At 37.5% G+C, this 19950-nt stretch overlaps 3 protein-coding genes across 5 annotated transcripts; 2 read left to right on the top strand and 1 right to left on the bottom strand.

The window, feature by feature from the left end:
- The first annotated feature begins 6220 nt into the window (after window positions 1-6220).
- LOC141661921 (glycerol kinase-like) lies at window positions 6221-9483 on the top strand. The gene is made up of 4 exons (XM_074468948.1): window positions 6221-6534; window positions 6956-7177; window positions 7487-8441; window positions 9094-9483. The coding sequence occupies exons 1-4, from the start codon at window positions 6392-6394 to the stop codon at window positions 9337-9339; spliced, it is 1566 nt and encodes a 521-aa protein (XP_074325049.1). The 5' UTR covers window positions 6221-6391; the 3' UTR covers window positions 9340-9483.
- Window positions 9484-12358: 2875 nt separating this feature from the next.
- LOC141661920 (formamidopyrimidine-DNA glycosylase) lies at window positions 12359-16557 on the top strand. Of its 3 annotated transcripts, none has more exons than XM_074468946.1 (10): window positions 12366-12711; window positions 13000-13051; window positions 13131-13188; window positions 13540-13608; window positions 13710-13835; window positions 14144-14194; window positions 14536-14613; window positions 14699-14798; window positions 15718-15752; window positions 15835-16557. In XM_074468946.1, exons 1-10 carry the CDS (start codon window positions 12483-12485, stop codon window positions 16306-16308), a joined length of 1272 nt encoding a protein of 423 aa, XP_074325047.1. In that variant the 5' UTR covers window positions 12366-12482; the 3' UTR covers window positions 16309-16557. The 3 variants fall into 3 exon arrangements, with proteins under 3 accessions (XP_074325048.1, XP_074325047.1, XP_074325046.1); XM_074468945.1 differs by lacking the exon at window positions 14699-14798 and adding an exon at window positions 14846-14948 and having other exon boundaries at window positions 12368-12711; XM_074468947.1 differs by lacking the exons at window positions 15718-15752; window positions 15835-16557 and having other exon boundaries at window positions 12359-12711; window positions 14699-14803.
- A 985-nt stretch (window positions 16558-17542) lies between these two features.
- On the bottom strand, window positions 17543-19718 carry LOC141725133 (uncharacterized). The gene is made up of 5 exons (XM_074527556.1): window positions 19708-19718; window positions 19007-19077; window positions 18101-18176; window positions 17659-17802; window positions 17543-17582 (listed from the first exon to the last, which is right to left on the bottom strand). The coding sequence occupies exons 1-5, from the start codon at window positions 19716-19718 to the stop codon at window positions 17543-17545; spliced, it is 342 nt and encodes a 113-aa protein (XP_074383657.1).
- Between the last annotated feature and the right edge of the window lie 232 nt (window positions 19719-19950).

The following is a 19950-nucleotide window of genomic DNA, read 5'->3' as shown; positions in this document are numbered from 1 at the left end:
AGTTTTCTTTCTTCTAAACTTCAATTACTGGATTATTTTGAAGGTTAGATTCAAATTACTTAGTTTCTGGATTGATCTAAGGAATTTGAGATTCAAAGTTTACGTTTCTGGATTGATCGTGTTCATTGAAATATCCTTTTCTTCTTGTTTTTGTTTCTTTGTGGTGCGATCCATATCAGTCCTTCTTTGATAAGCGCTTCGATCTCATCTTTTAAATGTCGACACTCATGCGTGTTATGTCCAGATGATTCATGGTATTCACAATACTTTTTCTTGTCTTTGCTTTGCCATGATGATAAAGCTTCGGGTTTTCTAAATAGCCCTCTATTTTTGTTTATCTCGAAGATATGCTCGATAGATGTGACCAAAAGCATGTACCGACTTGTTCTTTAGTCATAGTTTGAGGGAGGACTCCATCCCCTCCTCGTGTTCGCGGTATTCACCCGGTCTGGGCTCCAACTGCCCCTTCTGTACCGTAGGCTTGGAGACCTATCTCTCTTCCTTGCTTTGCTTCTCTGGCTTGCCTGCGAAGTCGGTTGTACCTCTGCCATAGATTGTTCTAAGGCTTTAAACGATTCTTCCAAAGCAAAGACATCTGCTAGAGTAGCCGGGTCTTTCCCTTGTAAGTGCTTCCAAAAATCCGAGCCAACCCTTAATCCTGTGATCAAAAAGCTTTTCAAGGCTTCGTCTGACGCCCCCCTCACGCTGGTAGATTCAGCGTTGAACCTTTTGAAGTACGATGTCAAGCTTTCATTTTCCCTTTGCCTAACATTGACAAGAGTTGTGACAAAGGGCGCATATCTTACCGCGGCTTGGAACTTGGTCAAGAACAGAGTTTTCATCTGATCCCAGGAAGTGATCACTCCTGGACCGAGCTTTTGAAACCACTGTTGAGCGCTTTCTCTAAAAGTTGCCGCCAAGAGACGACATCGAGCCAAGTCCGGGATTTGGTACACATCCATCTCTATATTAAAACGACCCAGGAATTCTACAGGATCTGAGTTTCCGTGGAAACGGAGATCGCTAGTGGTGTTGCGATACCCGGCCGACAACTGTGCCTCTATTACCGCCACTGAGAATGGGGAAGGGATTTCTGCTATGGCCGTCACTCTGCTTTCCAGGTGGTTAAGCAGCCTTTTTAGATCTCCCACATTGAAAGTTCCCACACCCGGAATGGTCTGCATTTGAGGCTGCGGGCCTTGGGGTTGTAGTGGAGGTACCTCTACTTGGTTCCCCCCTGGAGGGGCTTGCTGCTGGTTCGTGTTCTGGGCGTCTTCGGGTATCACAATTACTTCGGGGTTCCGACCTTGATCTCTCCCCTGATTTTCTTCTTGACCCCGACCGTGGCCTCGAGCCGTGCCGCGATCATAATTTTCCACATCTCTGTGATCATCATGTTCCGCATAGTTATAGTTGTCTGCTCGATTATGCCAGCGGGAATCAAGGTGGCCGCAATAATTGTCGCGACGGTATCCATCTAAGTACCTACCTCGACCTCCACCTCTTCCCCTCCATTGAGGCCTTCTTCAACGATCGCTTCCATACCCATGACCATATCGATCCAACAATCTGCGGGGAGGAGCTCTCTCATGATCGCGGTGCCACTCCCGATTTTTCTGGGAATTCAGGGGCACACGCGTTGTATCATGGGTCGTCACATCTCCACGATCAGCTTCTTTTTGCCATTCAAGCAACAACATTCTTAAATCATCATCGCCCAAGCGGATCCCCAAGCGATCTTTCAAAGCTGCGAAGCCCCATTGCTGATTCTCCGGCATCGACTTCGCCTGTCGGCGTTCCTCAAGACTACGTTCAGACCGGTGCGGATAGGTGGCTCCCTGGTTATCCGCCCGCAGAATTTCCCGACCATCAGCATCTTCCTCCACTAGCTCGATGATTGGGGACGTGTCATTGGAATAGTCCAGGCGGCGCGGGGTTATCGGCACACGCCCTCCTCCGGTGCGGCCGTGGCCGGCTGAGGCATCCCTATCAGTCATAGGTGCTTTTCCAGGTGCATGAATTGTACGGCTGCGGCGAAGGCCCCTCCTGGTCTTGCGTCGCTCCACGGTGCTCAACCTTGAATCGAAACCATTCAAAGCATCGCCCATGCGATACAGTTGTTCCAACAAGTCGGCGTTGCTGATGAGTACATACGGCTGTCCCCCAACATCCGGAGTAGGACGATCAGTCATTGGCGGAACGTAGGGTTCATGTTCATAGCCGTGATCGGAATCTTCCTCAGAACTTCCATCATAAAAACTTCCATCACGATATTGAGACATCCTTCCTCCTAGTTGCAGATCTTGATTAGCCCCTCCTTCTAGCGCCAATTTGTTGACGGAGGAATTTGGGAGCAACAAAATCTGAGGTTCGTAGTCGAAAACAAGATCTGTGATGGCGGTTCTTCGTCGGAAACATGAACAGTAATCAATGGATTCGATGAACAGTATTCGTCGGAATAGATGAACAGTGTTTGGTGGTGATGATTATTGGGGGCTGAGATTGCTTAGGGTTAGTGGTGGCTCCTTTGCGCTCTCGCTTCTGACCCCCTACAATTTGCCTACGTACCCCTATTTATAGGGGATCAAGCCCACGTAGTTCTTGGGGAACAAGAAACCTAATGGGCTTAGATTTCTTATCCCGAGGCCCAGTAGGAAACCCACTGGAAACCGTCTTCTACTAGCTTTAGGAATGTCCGTCGATGAGGTCCAACCACAAAGGCCCAATGCTCGTCTGCGGCTTCGAGACTTCACGGATAAGGCATCTCCCTGGCCAAGGATAACCCTCCGCTACCAGCTGTTTCTCTAGTCCGCGGACGCAGGTATAGCCGTGGAAACTTAGGGCGCGCCCTGAGTTGATAATATGTTTTAGGAAGATTTCAACATGATTACTTGAACGGGCTCTGTGGAAGATTCAAGGAAGATGGAGATTATTATTACTAACCTATTTGATGCAGGTATTCTATTGAAGAACTCCTTCCTGTAGCACATCTACAGGAAAGGCGGTGTCCGTGGTCAAAGACCTCCAGGGGTATGCCTGGACTGAAGGCCTCCTCCCGTAGTCAATGGGTGTCCTCATTGGGGATGTGGGGTGAAATCTGGTGTGTGCTTTGGGAGCTCTGTCTCTGTAGTCAACGGGTGTCCTCGTTGGGAGACTTTAGAGTATCCTGCACTTTGCACCCAAAAGCTTGAGATCACTTGTCCTGCAATCTGGTAGGGGCTCCTTATCGGGGGACAAGGATGCGTCCAACATTTGGGGTGAACCACGGCTATACCTGCGTCCGCGGACTAGAGAAACAGCTGGCAGCGGAGGGTTATCCTTGGCCAGGGAGATGCCTTATCCGTGAAGTCTCGAAGCCGCAGACGAGCCTTGGGACTTTGTGGTTGGACCTCATCGGCGGACATTCCTAAAGCTAGTAGAAGACGATTTCCAGTGGGTTTCCTACTGGGCCCCGGGATAAGAAATCTAAGCCCATTAGGTTTCTTGTTCCCCAAGAACTACGTGGGCTTGATCCCCTATAAATAGGGGTACGTAAGCAAATTGTAGGGGGTCAGAAGCGAGAGCGCAAATGAGCCACCACTAACCCTAAACAATCTCAGCCCCCAATAACCATCACCACCAAACACTGTTCATCTATTCCGACGAATACTGTTCATCGAATCCATGGATTACTGTTCACGTTTCCGACGAAGAACCGCCATCACAGATCTTGTTTCCGGCTACGAACCTCAGACTTTGTTGCTCCCAAATTCCTCCGTCAACAGTAAGGTTTAAATAATTAAAGATACTTTAAATAAAAAATAGTCAGCTAGGAAATTGTTGATATACAACCGCCGCCTCCCTCCTTTCTTCCCCTCTGCTAGGGTTTGTCCATTTTCAAGTAAATCGAGGGGCTTTCACTGGTTTTCTTCGGTGGAAAGCCTCAACCCCTTCATTCTCTTGTATTCTCGTTAATTTACTTTCAACAAAACCCAATTTTTTGGGTGTTTATGTGTCTCTCTTTTTGAAGTGTGTGTTTTGTCTCTCCTTTTGGAGTGTTTGTTTTGTTTTTGTTTATTCATGTTTGAGTTTATCTGCTGTTGGATCTGTTGAGGACGAATTTATTGATATTTTTGCTGATCTGCAAAACCTGCATCGAATCTGGGACGGTGGTGATTATTGCAAGAGCTCACCTTTCACAACCAAAGACTGTTCATCTTTCATGGATTTACACTTTCGGCATGTCTATAGATGGTATCCGGCATGTAGATAGCTGGGGTGCCTTCAGCATGTTTATAGCTGGTGTCCGACATGTAGATAGTTGTGGTGCCGCTTCTCTAATCTCATTTTATGCGATTGGTGTTTCTGAACATTGGGCTAACCATAGTTTTTATGTGATATGGTCAATTGCGATGTTGTTATTTTTAGAGATGCTTGTGCAATTTGGATCGTTTAGGATGTCTTTGATTTCGTTTTTAGCTTCAAGAATTTTAAAATTCTATATGTTAAATGATCAGGAAACAAATTATCTAATTATTTTTAGTATATCATTTGTTTTACCACCTGTTATATAAACAGTTGGGGATTTGTCCCGGCTGTACTATATTTTCAATTTAATGAAAACTTTGTGCACTTGTCAAAAAAAATAGTCGGCTCGTGTATTCCTAAAATTTTGTTATCAGAATCGAACTACTATACCAAAATATTTGTTATTCAGTTGATCTAAATACACTCACGTAAATTTATTATATTTAAATTTAAAATCGTAAACGTCACTTTTGTTTAAAATAATAATTAATATCAAAATCAAAATTATAAGTTGCTTAAAAAAACTCGAAAATATGAAAAACCACAACTGATAAGGTATTTATTTATGAACTTCTAATTTACCATAATGTTTAAATATATGCAGAATTTATTGAAACTATTGTTACGAGAGCTCCTGAGTTGAGTTCGACTCCTGCATGTGCGTGTGTAATTAATTAATTAATTTTTATTATTGAAATTACAAACGTATGCCTTGGTTCTAGAAATCGGTCGATTTTTCAAAAATCGCCGATAAATTGCTCAAAAACCGGTAAAAAATATTGATCCGATTTGACCGATTTCCGATAAATCGTAAATCGGTATATAAACAGAATAATTCCGATATCTGAAATCGGCATGCATAAATACGAACTTAAGTACTTTCTAGTAGTACAACCGGTATTTAAATTATCATGTAAAATAATCTGCCAAACCCTAAAAATAAATTCCCCTTAATTAGGACCAATATATTTGGAGGATGATATTAATTGATACTTGCAGAATCAGATTCTCTATGAGGATTGTGTCTTGCAGATATCGCATTGACACCCCTTCAAAACGCGTTAAACCTCTATAACATCGACGACGACGACCTATGCTCACAGATTTTTCCAAATATAAAAAGTCAACCACGAATGTATTTGGAATGACTAAATATGCTTACATATTTCACCGGATATCGAAATTGATTACGAATAGACATAATTACATATTTCGGAAATCGCAACTATTCGGTTAAGTTACTGGTTTAAAATTAATCGGATAATTTTTAAAAAATTGGATAATTTATCGAAAATGGGTCAAATCAGACAAATATTTTGACCGATTTTGAAACTATTTATTTAAAAAATTGATTGATTTCTATAATCATGCGAGTAATTAGTAAATTATCATATTTTGAATAATTGAAAAAATTTACTCCCTCTGTCCCAATAAATTGTATACATAACTTTTTGTCACGCTTTTCAATACCCGTTTAAATTATAATTCCATAATATTTTTTTTAAAATAAAACTTTTATGTATAAACTTTTATTCAAAAAAAAATTTGAAAAAAATATTATTAAACTATATTTTATAGAAGTCTCGAAATACGTGGAAACAGTACACACATACATCCCAGGGACGAAGGGAGTATATGACTTATCTATAATATATAAAAACCGATTATATATTTTTGACCAAAGTGTGAGCGATTTTACCATACCCATGATTAAAAATCGATTATATATATTTTTGACCAACGTGTGAGCGATTTCACCGTACCCATGATTTTGAGGTGCTGATCTGATTTTACAATCAGAATCAAAATTATTAAAAACAAAGATATACTGCCACTCTTTAGTCCAAATTATCAACACACCTAAAAGGAAACGATTGACTTTTCTAATCATATCCATGTCAGATAAATATATTTTACTGATTAAGATAAAAACCCTCACGGACATTTTCCCAAGAAATCAGCTTGTGTCTCTCTATCCTCTCGTTTTGCTACTATATAAATAATCTTTCATCGGCCTTTGTCTTTTATCTTAACACAAACACATTAGCCTACCTCTGTTTCATCATTCTCTTACAAGAATCAAAGCCAAACAGAGAAAAAAGACATGTCAAACTCGAACTCAGATGTTGTTTTTATTGGTTCACTTGATCAAGGTACTACCAGTACCAGGTTCATAATATATGATCAGCACGCCAAGGTTGTTGGATCACACCAGGTTGAGTTCACTCAGATTTATCCAGAAGCAGGGTAAGTCTTGTTTTTCTACTTGTGTTTATATGTACACCGGCGGAACCAGAATTTCAAAACAGTGTCTGTCTCCAATAAACTAAAATATTGTCAATATTTTGATGTTGGTCTGATTATTTTTTACTAAAAGTCGATATTTGAAAAAAAATGTGTATAAAATTAACTGGATTCTTGATTGTATGTGTGTGAATATTTGAATGTGGGTAAGTCTTGTTTTTCTTCTTCTTTATTTGTATACTAACGGAACCAGGATTTCAAAACAGCTGTCTCGACTAAAATGAAATATGGTCAATATTTTGATGTTAGTTTGATTATTTTTGACTAGAAGTCGATATTTGAAAAAAAATGTGTATACAATTTTCTGGATTCATGATTGTATGTGTTTGAATATTTGAATGTTTGAGATTGTTGATTTTTTTAGATGGGTGGAACACGATCCAATGGAGATCTTGGAAAGTGCAAAGAATTGTATGACCAAGGCCATTGAGAAGGCCACTGCTGATGGTCATGATGTCGAAAAAGGATTGAAAGCTATTGGTATTACCAATCAGAGAGAGACTACTGTGATTTGGAGCAAGTCAACTGGTGCTCCTCTACATAATGCCATTGTTTGGATGGATGTTCGAACAAGTTCTATTTGCAGGTTCCTTTTCTCTTATGATTCTTTACATTAAATGTATTTGATCTTTATGTATGTTAGTTATTTAGTATATGTTTTGTTATGTGTGTGTGTTTCATTTAATTAGTCTAGTTCTTAGAAAAAGTATTTTTTTTTCTATTGGAAGTAAGAATCTGGTTGGTTGTTATTAGGTACTTGCTATATTTAATATGATTTGTTTCATTTTTATTATGTTGTTGTAATGAATAAAAAGATGGGTGTTTGGAATATGCTACTGGTATTTTAGGTAGTTGGTTTGTTGTGAATGATTGAATTTGATTCAATGCTTTACAGGAGATTGGAGAAGGAATTGGAGGGGGGAAGAACCCATTTTGTTGAGACGTGTGGTTTACCAATAAGTACTTATTTTAGTGCTTTGAAGGTTTTATGGTTGGTTGAAAATGTTGAGAATGTTAAGAAAGCTGTTGAGACTGGGGATGCTTTATTTGGGACTATTGACAGCTGGTTGATTTGGAATATGACTGGTGGGATTGATGGGGGGCTGCATGTCACTGATGTGTCGAATGCGGCTAGGACTATGTTGATGAATCTTAAGACTCTTGAGTGGGACAAGACGACCTTGAAAGAATTGGGAATTCCTAGTGGAATTCTTCCGAAGATTGTTAGTAATTCGGAGGTTATTGGAAATGTTACAGAGGGATGGCCAATTACAGGAATCCCGATTGCTGGTTGTCTTGGTGATCAGCATGCAGCTATGGTTGGCCAGGCTTGTAGAAAGGGAGAAGCGAAAAGCACTTATGGTACTGGTGCTTTCATTCTTCTAAACACTGGTGATCAGATGATCAATTCAACTCATGGACTATTAAGCACTGTTGCGTTCAAACTTGGAGCTAATGCTCCAACTAATTATGCTCTGGAGGGATCAATTGCTATTGCTGGAGCTGCAGTTCAGTGGCTCAGAGATGGTCTTGGCCTAATTGGTAGCGCAAGTGAGATTGAGAAATTGGCATCAGAAGTTGAATCCACTGGCGGGGTTTACTTTGTACCAGCATTCAATGGACTGTTCGCTCCCTGGTGGCGTGATGATGCTCGTGGAGTTTGCATTGGAATTACAAGGTTTACAAATAAGGCTCACATTGCTCGTGCTGTTCTGGAAAGCATGTGTTTCCAGGTAAAAGATGTGTTGGATTCCATGCATAAGGATGCAAGTGAAGTGGAAAGTAAAGAAAAGTTTTTGCTTAGGGTTGATGGCGGTGCTACTGTTAACAACCTCCTAATGCAGATTCAGGTACTCTTCCACACTGTATAAAATATATTTGCTTGCACGTTAAATGTTTCTCACTTTCATCCGTTCAAAGATTGTTGTTGTATCTCTTAAGCTCCTACATGAGTTTTCACTTGTCTACTTTAAGTTCAACAAAAAAAGAAGATAAATTACACAGTTTCTTATTTATTCATTTGGTAAACTTAGAAGGTAGATCAGAAGTGTACGCCTATTGGATTCTTGATCAATATTCATCTGATGATAGAATCAAATCACCTTGTCTTTGCAGAGGTATATCGGAATTGAATGCCAAATGGATTCGTGATTAATATTGATCTGTTAATTGAATCAAATCAACTTTCACTGACCTACAAAACATGTATTTTGTAAAAAAAAAGAAAAAATCTTACCCTGTTTCTTCTATTGCTAATTTTTCATTTGATTATTTAATATATTTGTTAACACTTCACAGTGGCAGATTAAAGGCGTGCCAGTTATATAAAGTTAAGGCATACCTATGTTAAGAACAAGACTACATAGGGCTTATTGTAATGAACCTGTTGTTTTCTATGGTCATCTTGCGTTTTTCCTGAATATTACTATTATTAGTTGCTTACTAGTTTCCATTAAATTTAGTAAGCGGATAATCAAGCTAATACTGTGTTACGAATTTCAGGCAGATATATTGGGTAACCCAGTTGTTAGACCAGCTGACATTGAAACAACCGCTCTTGGAGCTGCATATGCCGCGGGTTTAGCTGTTGGAGTCTGGAAAGAAGAGGAGATTTTCTCTTCCGGTGAGAGGATGAAAATAGCTACCACCTTCAATCCAATTTTAGAGGATGAAAAGAGAAAGAAAAAAGTGGAATCATGGTGCAAAGCTGTTTCCAGGACTTTCGACTTGGCTGATTTATCCTTGTAGAGATTGAGTCTTTTTTTTTCCTGTTTGATTTCCCATTCTTATCCATTCAAATACTAATTTGCGTGATTAAAGGACAAAATCATGGTTTCGTATTTAAGTTTTTTATTAAGTTAATAAATAAATAAATGATACTTTAGAATTTCATTGTTTTGTTCAATCACAAATAGTGCTTTCTTGTGGTGGATTATTGAATTTCTTATACAGTAAAGTTATCAGATTACAGACTTACAACTAACAATGTAGGTGCAACAATATAAGCTCTTTCAAGGGTAGACAAAGGCAGAGTATATTTCTAGTACCTGTTTTGACAGGAAACAGATAGCCGTAGTATTTGTAATATTTTGGTACCGATATTTATTGAGCTGGGTAAAGATCTTGGATCCTACGAAGCCTGCCTTTGCTCGGAAGAAAGGGAAACCGAGTGTGGTTATGTTTGTTGGTTTACTAGGTACTCTTTGTTTTTCCCAGACAATTTTAGGATTTAAGATGTTTTGTTTACAGGTTGTGTTAATGTGCTCTCCTTTAGTTAATTTATGAAATTGCAAGCTAGGTTTTGCTACCTTGGTCTTGTGTGGCTAACAGATAGTTCTGAACTTCTGATTTGGAAATCTCACATTTATAGGCCATGATTATTGTGTTGTATTTGGCTCGGACAGAACTTGGCTCAGACAGAACTTGGCTCGGTTCTATTTGTTTGCAGTTCTACATTAGACAGTATACAACACATACAAGCCACTCAACAGAAGAGATGAATTCACAATCTTGTCTAAGCCTTATCTTCATCATTTTATCCTCACGCAAAACAATTAAGCACAAGCCAGTTTGAAAATTCAGAAGAGTTAAGAAACTATAACAGAAACTCAAGTCCAAGCCTCCCTCACTTCTCCCCTCCCCTCTCCCATTTCTTCCTTAATACTTTAATTTACGCGCTCACATTGCATGCCTGTAAACTACCTCCAACCAAACTCTTTGTTCAAACTACATATATATATTATGATCTCAGAAAAAAACTGAACTACATATAACATAGCAATATCTGAGATGGAATCGCAACCTACAAGTGGTACCACTTTCGTCCAGGCTGAGCCCTCAAACTTTCGGGCTCTGGTTCAGAAACTGACAGGACCAAGTAAACTCTCATCATCAAATCATAAACTCCAAGCTGAACCCTTTCGGGCTCTGGTTCAGAAACTGACAGGAGCAAGTGAGGACTCATCATCAAATCATAAACTCCAAGCTGAGCCCTCAAACTTTCGGGCTCTGGTTCAGAAACTGACAGGAGCAAGTGAAGACTCATCATCAAATCATAAACTCCAAGCCGAGCCCTCAAACTTTCGGGCTCTGGTTCAGAAACTAACAGGACCAAGTAAACTCTCATCATCAAATCATAAACTTCCTGTCACCTACTCGACTCGTGTATCATTAGGTCCTAAAATACCACCTTTTAAGCTTCAAGAAAGAAGACAAAGCAGAAAAAAACTCGAAACTGATCTCCAAATTGTTCCTGCAGCTGAACGCCCTAACCCTGCGCCTGCCAATCATATAACATCTTCTTCACCGGTACAGAATAGGATGTTTACGAGCAATGGTAATGGATTGACTCTGGATTTTGCTGCGGCGCAGAGAATTCTGATTAGTCCAAGAACAGCAATGAGCAGGGAAGAATCAGAAAAGAGAGGCATTGCTGAAAAAGGATATTACTTGCATCCCACTCCTCCTGGATGTAGAAGGTCTGAGCCGCCTGAGTTGCTCACTCTGTTTCCTCTTCATCACTCATCTTCTACTTGATCCTTCTTAAATATTTCTCAAATGTCACATTACTTTGTAATCTGCATTCAAATTATCCAAGTCATAAAAATATACACATGTAGTTTCTAAACTTTTTCTTTCACGTTCTGTATTTCATTTAGCGGTTATTTTTACTCGGATAATGCTAGAGGCACAGAAAAAGAAAAATAAAATGACGTGACATTATTAATATGGTAGTATGAAATAATATAAGTGATATTATTAGTATGAATGTAAGGGGTTTATTTTCATATATCAAATAAAAATAAAAAACTGACACATCACATTTTTTAACTATTTTGGTAAACATTTGGTACCTATTTCAATAAAGTAACTATTTTATTTAGTGGTTATTTTTACTCCAACAATACTATAGGCATAAAAAATGGAAAATAAAATGACGTGAAATTGTTAATGTGACAGTATAAAATAATTTAATTGATGTTATTGATATGAATGTAAGAGTTTCATTTTCACTTATCAAATAAAAATGAAAAAACCCATACATAACATTTTGTAACTAACTTGAATCAAGTAAACACTGAAACCCTAAATTCTCTCAGCCTTGAAGCAGCCTTCCTATTATCTCTAATCTTTTTTTATTTATTTGTTAATTCATCTCTTAGTTCATTACTTGTTAATCTTCAATAATTTCCCAATTTATTCGGATTTTGTTTGTCTCTCCTTACGAGAGTTTGGTTTTATTTGATTTGTTTGGAGTTCATCCCGATATTACAGATCTGCGAAATTTTCATGGTGTTGATTCAGTGATAAAGATTTTTATGGTGATGTATTTGTGCTCGATTGCTCAAAACAACAATTGTAGGATTACATCACGTAGATATCATTTCAAAAAATCGCTTGGTTGCCTATCCAAGAAGGAAGGATTCAACAACTATATAATTATGCGTTTGTTCAATTTCGATCATATATATAGATGCCGTATGACTTTTCATTATCAAATTATTTTCATTTTTCAAAAAAAATACATTTTGTAACTATGTTGATAATCATCTGATATCTCTATTATTTTTCGTTCAATAAAGTAGTTCAAATAGAAGACACCATTAAGCGTTTATTCAAAAGTTATTCCCAGTATGTCCCATTTTTGGAATACCTAGTATTTTTAAGCTCGGATTTGATTCGATAATAATTAATTACATTCAAATATTTTTCAAGTCAAGTTCGATTACCGCACAAATAGTTTGACTCGTTTACGATGAGTAATTCGAAATGGGACTCACACCATACTGACCCGACCCAGTCCACCCTCCCGTGTTACATAACCTAAAAAGTACTCACTCTCACTGATCCACCGATACGCTACCTAAAAAGCGCGCGAAACTCCATTAACAATGCCAGAGCTTCCAGAAGTAGAAGCCGCTCGAAGAGCCATAGAAGACAACTGTATCGGCAAGAAGATAATCCGAGCTCTCATCGCCGACGATTCGAAAGTCATCGACGCCGTTTCTCCGGCCGATTTCCAGTCCTCTCTCGTCGGAAAAACAATCGTCGCCGCTCATCGCAAAGGCAAAAACATGTGGCTCCAGCTCAATTCGCCTCCTTTTCCTACTTTTCAATTCGGTACTAATCCCTAATTTAATCGTTTATACTCGCTCCCTCTCAATTTATCGTTCTTGTTTCACTTTTTTTGACCGTAAATTAAAAATCATTATTTTGTCGATTTGAAAAACTGAAATGTACATATTAAAGGATATTAGATATATAATTTTTATAATTGTTACTATGAAATTTTCGGTCAAAGTTGAGTCAATTTGATTATGAAATGTCAAACAAAGGATACATTGGGACGGAGAGAGTATTTGTATATATGTGTGTGTGAAATGGCATTTTAGGGTTTATGATTTGCAGGTATGGCTGGAGCTATATATATTAAAGGAGTTGCTGTTACTAAATATAAGAGGTGTTTATTTATTTAATGTTTTAATTTGAATTATTTGTTTTAATTGTTGATGTGTAGTAAGTAATGTGATTGATTATAGGTCTGCTGTAAATGACACTGATGAGTGGCCTTCCAAATATTCCAAGGTTTTTATGGAAGTAAGAGCTCGTATTTTTTGATTCTTCCGTTTTTTACAACTGCTTGTGTACTTGCATTGTTCAAATTCGTATTGTACATATTTATTTTATTTGGTGAGCTTCATATGAACTAGTAGTTGCTGTCAGTTAAGAACTTACTACACTGCTGTAGTTTATAGAATCGTTTTAGTGAACGTAAAGCCTAAGTGAATTTCCGATTTTCAATCATGCTTGAATTTGTCAATAATTATTAGGCTTGGATATGTATACTGTTTAGTTGTGCGATTGGGGTATTTAATTACTTCGCTAGAGTATCTTTATGTATTCTGGTTATTTATATAAATTTCTCTATTCTCTTTTATTCTTTGGCAGCTTGATGATGGTTTGGAGCTATCATTTACTGATAAGAGGCGATTTGCAAAAGTTCGCTTACTCGAAAACGTATTATAAATTCGTTTTTCAATTTGCTGGACTTGATTATTGAATAAATTTTTGTATGTAGTTACATAATTCATATGGTTTTTCTAATGTAATTTATGCAGCCAATCTCTGTGCTCCCTATATCTGAGCTTGGTCCAGATGCACTATTTGAACCTATGACAGCTGAAGACTTCTTCAAATCTATTAGCAGTAAAAAGATCGGAATTAAAGCTCTCTTACTTGACCAGGTAGAAACTGCCTTTATTTAAGATGTATTTAAGTGCTATGGAACGATAATGGTGATGCAAATAGATGCAATTTACCAGTTTGGATGTTCTGATAAAAGAAAGTAACAAAAGATCTTATAGATTTATGTGTTTAGTCTTGATAATGTATGATGCAACTATTTGGATATAAAGGGTACTGTGGTCAGGGGTATGTGTTTTACATCTACTAGATGTGCGCCTATAATATGAATGAACTATAATGCGGCCTTATAATAGACATCCTATATTTATTATAATAATGCTGATATCTGTTTTGTTTATGCCCGCAGAGTTTCATTTCAGGTATTGGAAACTGGATTGCTGATGAAGTATTATACCAAGTCAGTTTTCTGATGCTCCCTTGCAGATTATCTTAAAACCATTTATTTTACACGTGTGTCCTTTTCTATCCAATACTAAGTTCAAGTGGGTGTTGCAATATGATTTGCAATAATTCTTACGGGCGCATATATCCATTTCTCCGGCCATGTACTTATTTAAGCTTTACCCAGCGAAAGATGGGTATTATTATTACACTGTAGTACCAAGGGGAATGTAGTTTCTATTGATTGTGTAGTGTAGGTTCTTCTTTCTCTAGATCATGTTTCGAAATATATTGAGGCGGAGTTCCTTGATCATATTTTACAATTAACCAATATTCCTTTTATCACTCTTAATACAGGCAAGAATTCATCCACTTCAAAGTAGTGCAAGCATATCGAAAGAAAGTTGTGGTGCATTGCACCAGTCAATTAAAGAGGTACAGATTCATATTCCAACTCTTGTTGTCTGGGTTTATCTAGGACGTTTTTGTTATATATTAGTATAGAAGACAATTTATGTAGGTTATTCGGTGTGCGGTTGAAGTTGATGCTGACTGTAGCCGGTTTCCGAATCAATGGTTGTTTCATTTTCGATGGGGCAAAAAACCTGGAAAAATAAGTGGTTAGTAAAAATTGTGATCAGTAAGAAAACATCATTTCATGTTACAGGTTATTGAAAAAGCTGTTGAAGTTGGGGCTGATAACAGTCAGTTTCCAAGTGGCTGGATATTTCATTCTCGTGAAAAAAGGCCTGGCAAAGCTTTTGTTGATGGTTTGACTTCGAAACTTTGTCAAAGTTTCTACATGGCTTAGAATCTATCTGCCTACGCTTCTTTAAAACAAGTCTTGATATTCTTATTTGAAACTTTAAAAAGCATAATTCATTAATTAATGTTTTCCAGTTGATTAAGGTGGCAATGTATTGGCTTACAGTTGAGTTCAATATCTCAACATTAATTAGTTATAAAAGAAATATGTTAACATTATTCTGACATAAAACACAAATTTGCTCTTGATAGTTTATCTCAGCACATGTAGCAGTTACAGGTAACGGGCAATATGTTGTGTTGATTGTTACCCACAATAATTAATAGAGGGAGTGAAAAGTGAGATTTTTTTTATCGCTGAATCAATGTTACATGAGTGCAATAGGAAACGTTACGTTACTTAGGTTAGTTTCCATTACTGCTGACTTTAGATACTTTATTTATTGTTACTTAACTCTAGATCCTATTCTTTCTATAATCTGTATAGGGCTTGCGGTCTGTAACTTATTTAATGCACAAGTATTGAAGATAACGTAATTTCGATACACATGGGCACACTCTTGCATATGCCCCTTTAAACGTTATTCTCCGAATTATATTGGTTTGCTCAAGGCTATGAGAGATGATTCTTTCCTATAGTCTAGTGCATGCTCAGCCAACTCTATTGCGTGCATATGTTAAGATTCAGCCTCATTTTCACTATTATATCATTCCCAACTTTGTATATCCAGAGGGGTTTCTATTAATTTTTGACAGATTTTCATTTTTTCACAGGGAAGAAAATCGAATTCATCAATGCTGGAGGCAGGGTACGTGTTTCATAAACATTTTATTTTGTTTTTTCCATAGATTTATCTGGTAATACAAGGAAGCATGCTTCTCATGCTGCAGACATCAGCTTTTGTACCTGAATTACAAAAACTACCTGAAAGTCAAGCTGCTAAAGCACCAGTAAGATCTCGTAAAATCTCCAAGAAAGATAAGGAGGATGTTGATGATGATGATGATGACGATGACAGTGATGGTCCTGAAGAACATGTTCAGGAGGACGACGTAAAACATGTGAAGCTGAAAGGAAAAAACACTTCGAAGCAAGGCAAAAAGCCTCCTGCAAAGGATAAGAATCCTTCAACTAAAGTAAAACCTCAGGAAAGTGAAAAGATTGTAGACCAGGTAAAGAAAACCCGAGGTGGTAAGAAACCACCTGTAAAAAGGAAGCCCAAGGAAAGTGATGATGAGCATGATGATGATCATGTTGATAGTGATGATGACAAGGAGGATCAAGAGATCATCAAGGAAAAACATAGCAAGGGGAAGAATCAAACAGGCAAAACGGGCAAGCAGCCAAAGAAGAGAGCAAGATAGTTTGTTTGTAATCCCCATTGCATCACATGTTTTGGAACATTAGTACAAGTCTTTTGCTTTAAAGTGATGCAGTAATTTAATCATGTTTAAGGGATGCAGAGCATAATTTTCTTTCACCCTTTCAACTACATTCTCCAGGTGGTCCATTAAACTGCAGTATGACTATGCAAGGACACCAGTTTGTAAATTAATGAAAGACTCACAGTTTTATGCTGCTCAGTATCCTTTTTAGTTTATTATCTTTCACAAGTACCGGATATGTGAAATTATGAATGGCTTTGACAAAGTGGTCAGGATCAAGATAAAATGTAAAAGGCTTTGTTGTTTTGCATTTTGTTGATCAAAGATAATGTTTTAGGTAAGATATCATGTAGCATTTTGTCGAATTTTGTTGTGCCATATGACAAGTATTTAGCGATAATGACATTCATAGTCCAGCAATAGGAGGCAAACTACAAGAAATTCGAAATTCCTGGTCTAAAACTCTCCGGAATTCAAACCAGCAACACAACAGAAAACAAGAAACTTCTGAGAAACCATGTTTTGATTTTTATCCCTCTATCGGTTTATATGGTAATAAAAGCCTCCAAAATACCATAGCTTCTGCTTATTCGCTTCTTCCAAGAACAAAACTAATCGCAAATCTCATTCTATAACAACCATGACCCCGTTTGGTATTGCTGTTGCAGACAGTTACAACAGTTTTTTGCAGAAAAGCTGTCAGAAACGTGTTTGGTAAATTATAAAAGCTGATGTCTGGAATAACTCTTTTAGTCTAAAAGCTGCTGTTAGCAAAATGTGCTTTTGGAAAAAACCTAAGTTTTACCATCAAACCTTCTCAAAAACATTATTTTCATATATTATATCTCAAAATATGCATAAATTAAAAAAATTACCAAACAGTAATCTAATTTTCCTTACAACATTTTTCAACAACACTCCCAAACGGAGCCTACATAAGGCCTAGTTCATTCGTATGCCAACACTTGTTTTTGGAATTTCAAAGCTTCTCTAACAGCTGAGCAAAGTAGATAATGATTCCCATCTGAGTTAACTATTGTTCATATAGTTACCTTGATTTGGTCATATGTAATATTAACATATCATCAAGCAATACGAGGAACAAAATGATGAATTTCATTCCAGAATAGCGATATTGTTGATAATTTCCTCCTCCATTTTGTACAATCCAGGCTATACTATACGGTTGCATGAAAGCACTTCATGAACGCGATCAGAAAATTTTTTTTAGAGCATCGACGACTTTCTCAGGCCTGTTAAATGTCAGTTGGTCAGAACTAAGTTACAAAATGGCTTCTGTTTATACATGACCACTGGTAAAGTTCTTACCAGTCCTCTTGAGGCATGTGACCAGCACCTTCGATGAGTTTAAGCTGGATAAGAGCAGGATTTCCTTTCTGAAACTCTTCAGCCACAGATTGAGGAAGATACTTGTCTGAAATTCCCCAAGCTACTAAAATTGGTTTATCCCATCTGAAATCAAATTGAATTTTCATTAGCTAGAAGCAGTACATGAAATGTTTAAAAAGTTTCGACTTATCTACTGCCTCTGGTTATGAAAATTCAAGGTGCTGACGGTAGTTTTGGCTTATCATACATTTATTAATTGCCGGAATGTAATCTAGTCAAACAAATACTATCAGAGCTGTTTAAACAGGAACAGTCATTTTATTTATTATTTCTGGAGCAAGAGGAAAACGGTGCAGCAGCCTGATCCTTAAAAGGCCTTCATCTATATAAAGCTTACAAGAAATTACTAATGCTACTATACCTTCCAGATGCAAAGCCATCTGCTATTTGACTTGAGATATCTCTGAAGTTTGTTCTTTTTGTTGCTTCAAGCAAAGCTGAGACGTACAAGGGAACAACAGATGTCAGACATACTAAAATGCAAATAAAACTACCATCGCTCAAATTATTCAAGCATTTAGACCTAAATAGACTATAGAGAAATAATTGTCAGCCTGGATTGTTTTTTTACTAATAGTCACATACTGCCCTGATCGATGCTAAAATTTATGTCACAGCTGAAGTTACTGTTAGCGATGTATCATAGAGGATAGAGTTTCTAAAATTTCAGTATTTCTATAAGCATAATAAAATTGATTTTATCAACGTGAACACGATACCACAAAACCTAGAATACAGATGCAGTAATTCCATATTTAGCCAACTAGAACCAGTATGGAAAATTGAAGACAACTGTCATTGATATCTGGTCATTCTTGACTTATTAGGCCGGAGTTTCTGGTTGACATCAGCATAAGTTTGTGGATATTTACAAGCGATACACCCTAACAACCTTTTTTGGAAATTGATTATCTGTAATGATTCTTTTTCAAGCCCTATCAGTGATGGCAGATGCTCGAGCAACCAGGTAGTATGCGACTTCCTGGTAGTATGCGACTTCCTGGTACTTAAGAACATACACTTTGCCAAAACAGTTAAGAAATGCACAAATGTGAGGAATGAATTTATTAAGTTAAGTGAAACACTGTGCTTGACATCTCAACAAACACTTGAAATTATGGATACTGTGCAAGATGTATTTATGTACATCAACAAGCAATTGCATTGCGTATTAACCATGTCTTATGTTCCATACTGCCATTGATTAAGTCAAAAAAATTCTGTTTACTAAAAAGAAGAAAAACTGAGTGAAGATTGAACTACAAACCAAATCCAGGTCCGCTGCTTGACAGATATGGTAATCGATAAACATCAGCCTTCTCCAGCTTTAGGACATAGCTGCGAGGAGAATCATCAATTGTTGCATTAGGATTTAGATTTTACTTTAATTATGTTGAAATGACAGGCGAACTTGGATTGAAATGTGTATATGCTTATTATTAGTGTTAAAAATAGGAAACCCTTTAGATATTAGCAGGTCAAACAGAAATGTCTTCTAATCTGATATGTATTTGTACTGTATAGTGAATCGCATTTTACTATTGCAGAAGAGAATGGCTGAGTCTAGTAGGAGAAAAGTCCGTCGTACTCATTCAAAGAAAGATAGAATTAGTGTGCTTCCGCGGAACATACAAGAAATTATCCTTTGTTTTCTGCCTCTACGAGATGCAGTGAGAACTAGTATCTTGTCGAGAAGTTGGAGGCTTTGTTGGACTACCATTCCAAATCTAGAATTTGATGAATACATCTTAAGTCCACTGATTGATATTATTGAAGGTCCTCAACTAGAGACTGTTAGATATGTTAGTGTGATTAATAAAGTTCTCCTACTCCACAATGGCCCCATTCTCAAATTGTATCTCAGCATTCCTTGTTCATCCGTGGCTGGCATAATCCTTGCAACCTCAAAATTTACATCCAGTAACCTCACAGCTACATGTTGATAGTGGATAGCCTGAATGTTGATACCTGTGGATCATTTCGGCAATCCAATGAAAGAATAAGGGACTAATAGCCTAATACTCAGATTTAAACAGTTGTGTTTAAAATTTTGATGATCCATGCTTTAGCCAATCTTTTGCACAGATAAGAGCCTGAAGTGTCAATGGAGTCAAGGAGCTTTGATAGCTATCCATCTACTTAGTTTCAGTGTCGAAAACTGATTCTGGAGCAACTGTGGACACCGGGATGGACAAGATATCACATGCCATT

The sequence above is a fragment of the Apium graveolens genome, chromosome 5 (genome assembly GCF_009905375.1).
Source record: "Apium graveolens cultivar Ventura chromosome 5, ASM990537v1, whole genome shotgun sequence".
Classification (NCBI taxonomy): domain Eukaryota; kingdom Viridiplantae; phylum Streptophyta; class Magnoliopsida; order Apiales; family Apiaceae; genus Apium; species Apium graveolens.
The sequence above is the reverse complement of the archived record's forward strand: the minus strand, read 5'-3'. Positions and strand labels throughout refer to the sequence as shown.

Bases quoted from the DNA above. Each gene is read 5' to 3' on its own strand.
- LOC141725133 (XM_074527556.1), bottom strand. The intron at 18,177-19,006 runs GTTTGTAGTTCA...TGTACGTCTCAG, and splicing joins AAGCAGCGGACCTGGATTTG to CTTTGCTTGAAGCAACAAAA. The intron at 17,583-17,658 runs GTAAGAACTTTA...GACATTTAACAG, and splicing joins CACATGCCTCAAGAGGACTG to GCCTGAGAAAGTCGTCGATG.
- LOC141661920 (XM_074468945.1), top strand. From the start codon at position 12,483: ATGCCAGAGCTTCCAGAAGTAGAAGCCGCTCGAAGAGCCATAGAAGAC. The intron at 12,712-12,999 runs GTACTAATCCCT...TATGATTTGCAG, and splicing joins TTTTCCTACTTTTCAATTCG to GTATGGCTGGAGCTATATAT. The intron at 13,052-13,130 runs GTGTTTATTTAT...GATTGATTATAG, and splicing joins GCTGTTACTAAATATAAGAG to GTCTGCTGTAAATGACACTG.
- LOC141661921 (XM_074468948.1), top strand. From the start codon at position 6,392: ATGTCAAACTCGAACTCAGATGTTGTTTTTATTGGTTCACTTGATCAA. The intron at 7,178-7,486 runs GTTCCTTTTCTC...AATGCTTTACAG, and splicing joins CGAACAAGTTCTATTTGCAG to GAGATTGGAGAAGGAATTGG. The intron at 8,442-9,093 runs GTACTCTTCCAC...TACGAATTTCAG, and splicing joins ACCTCCTAATGCAGATTCAG to GCAGATATATTGGGTAACCC.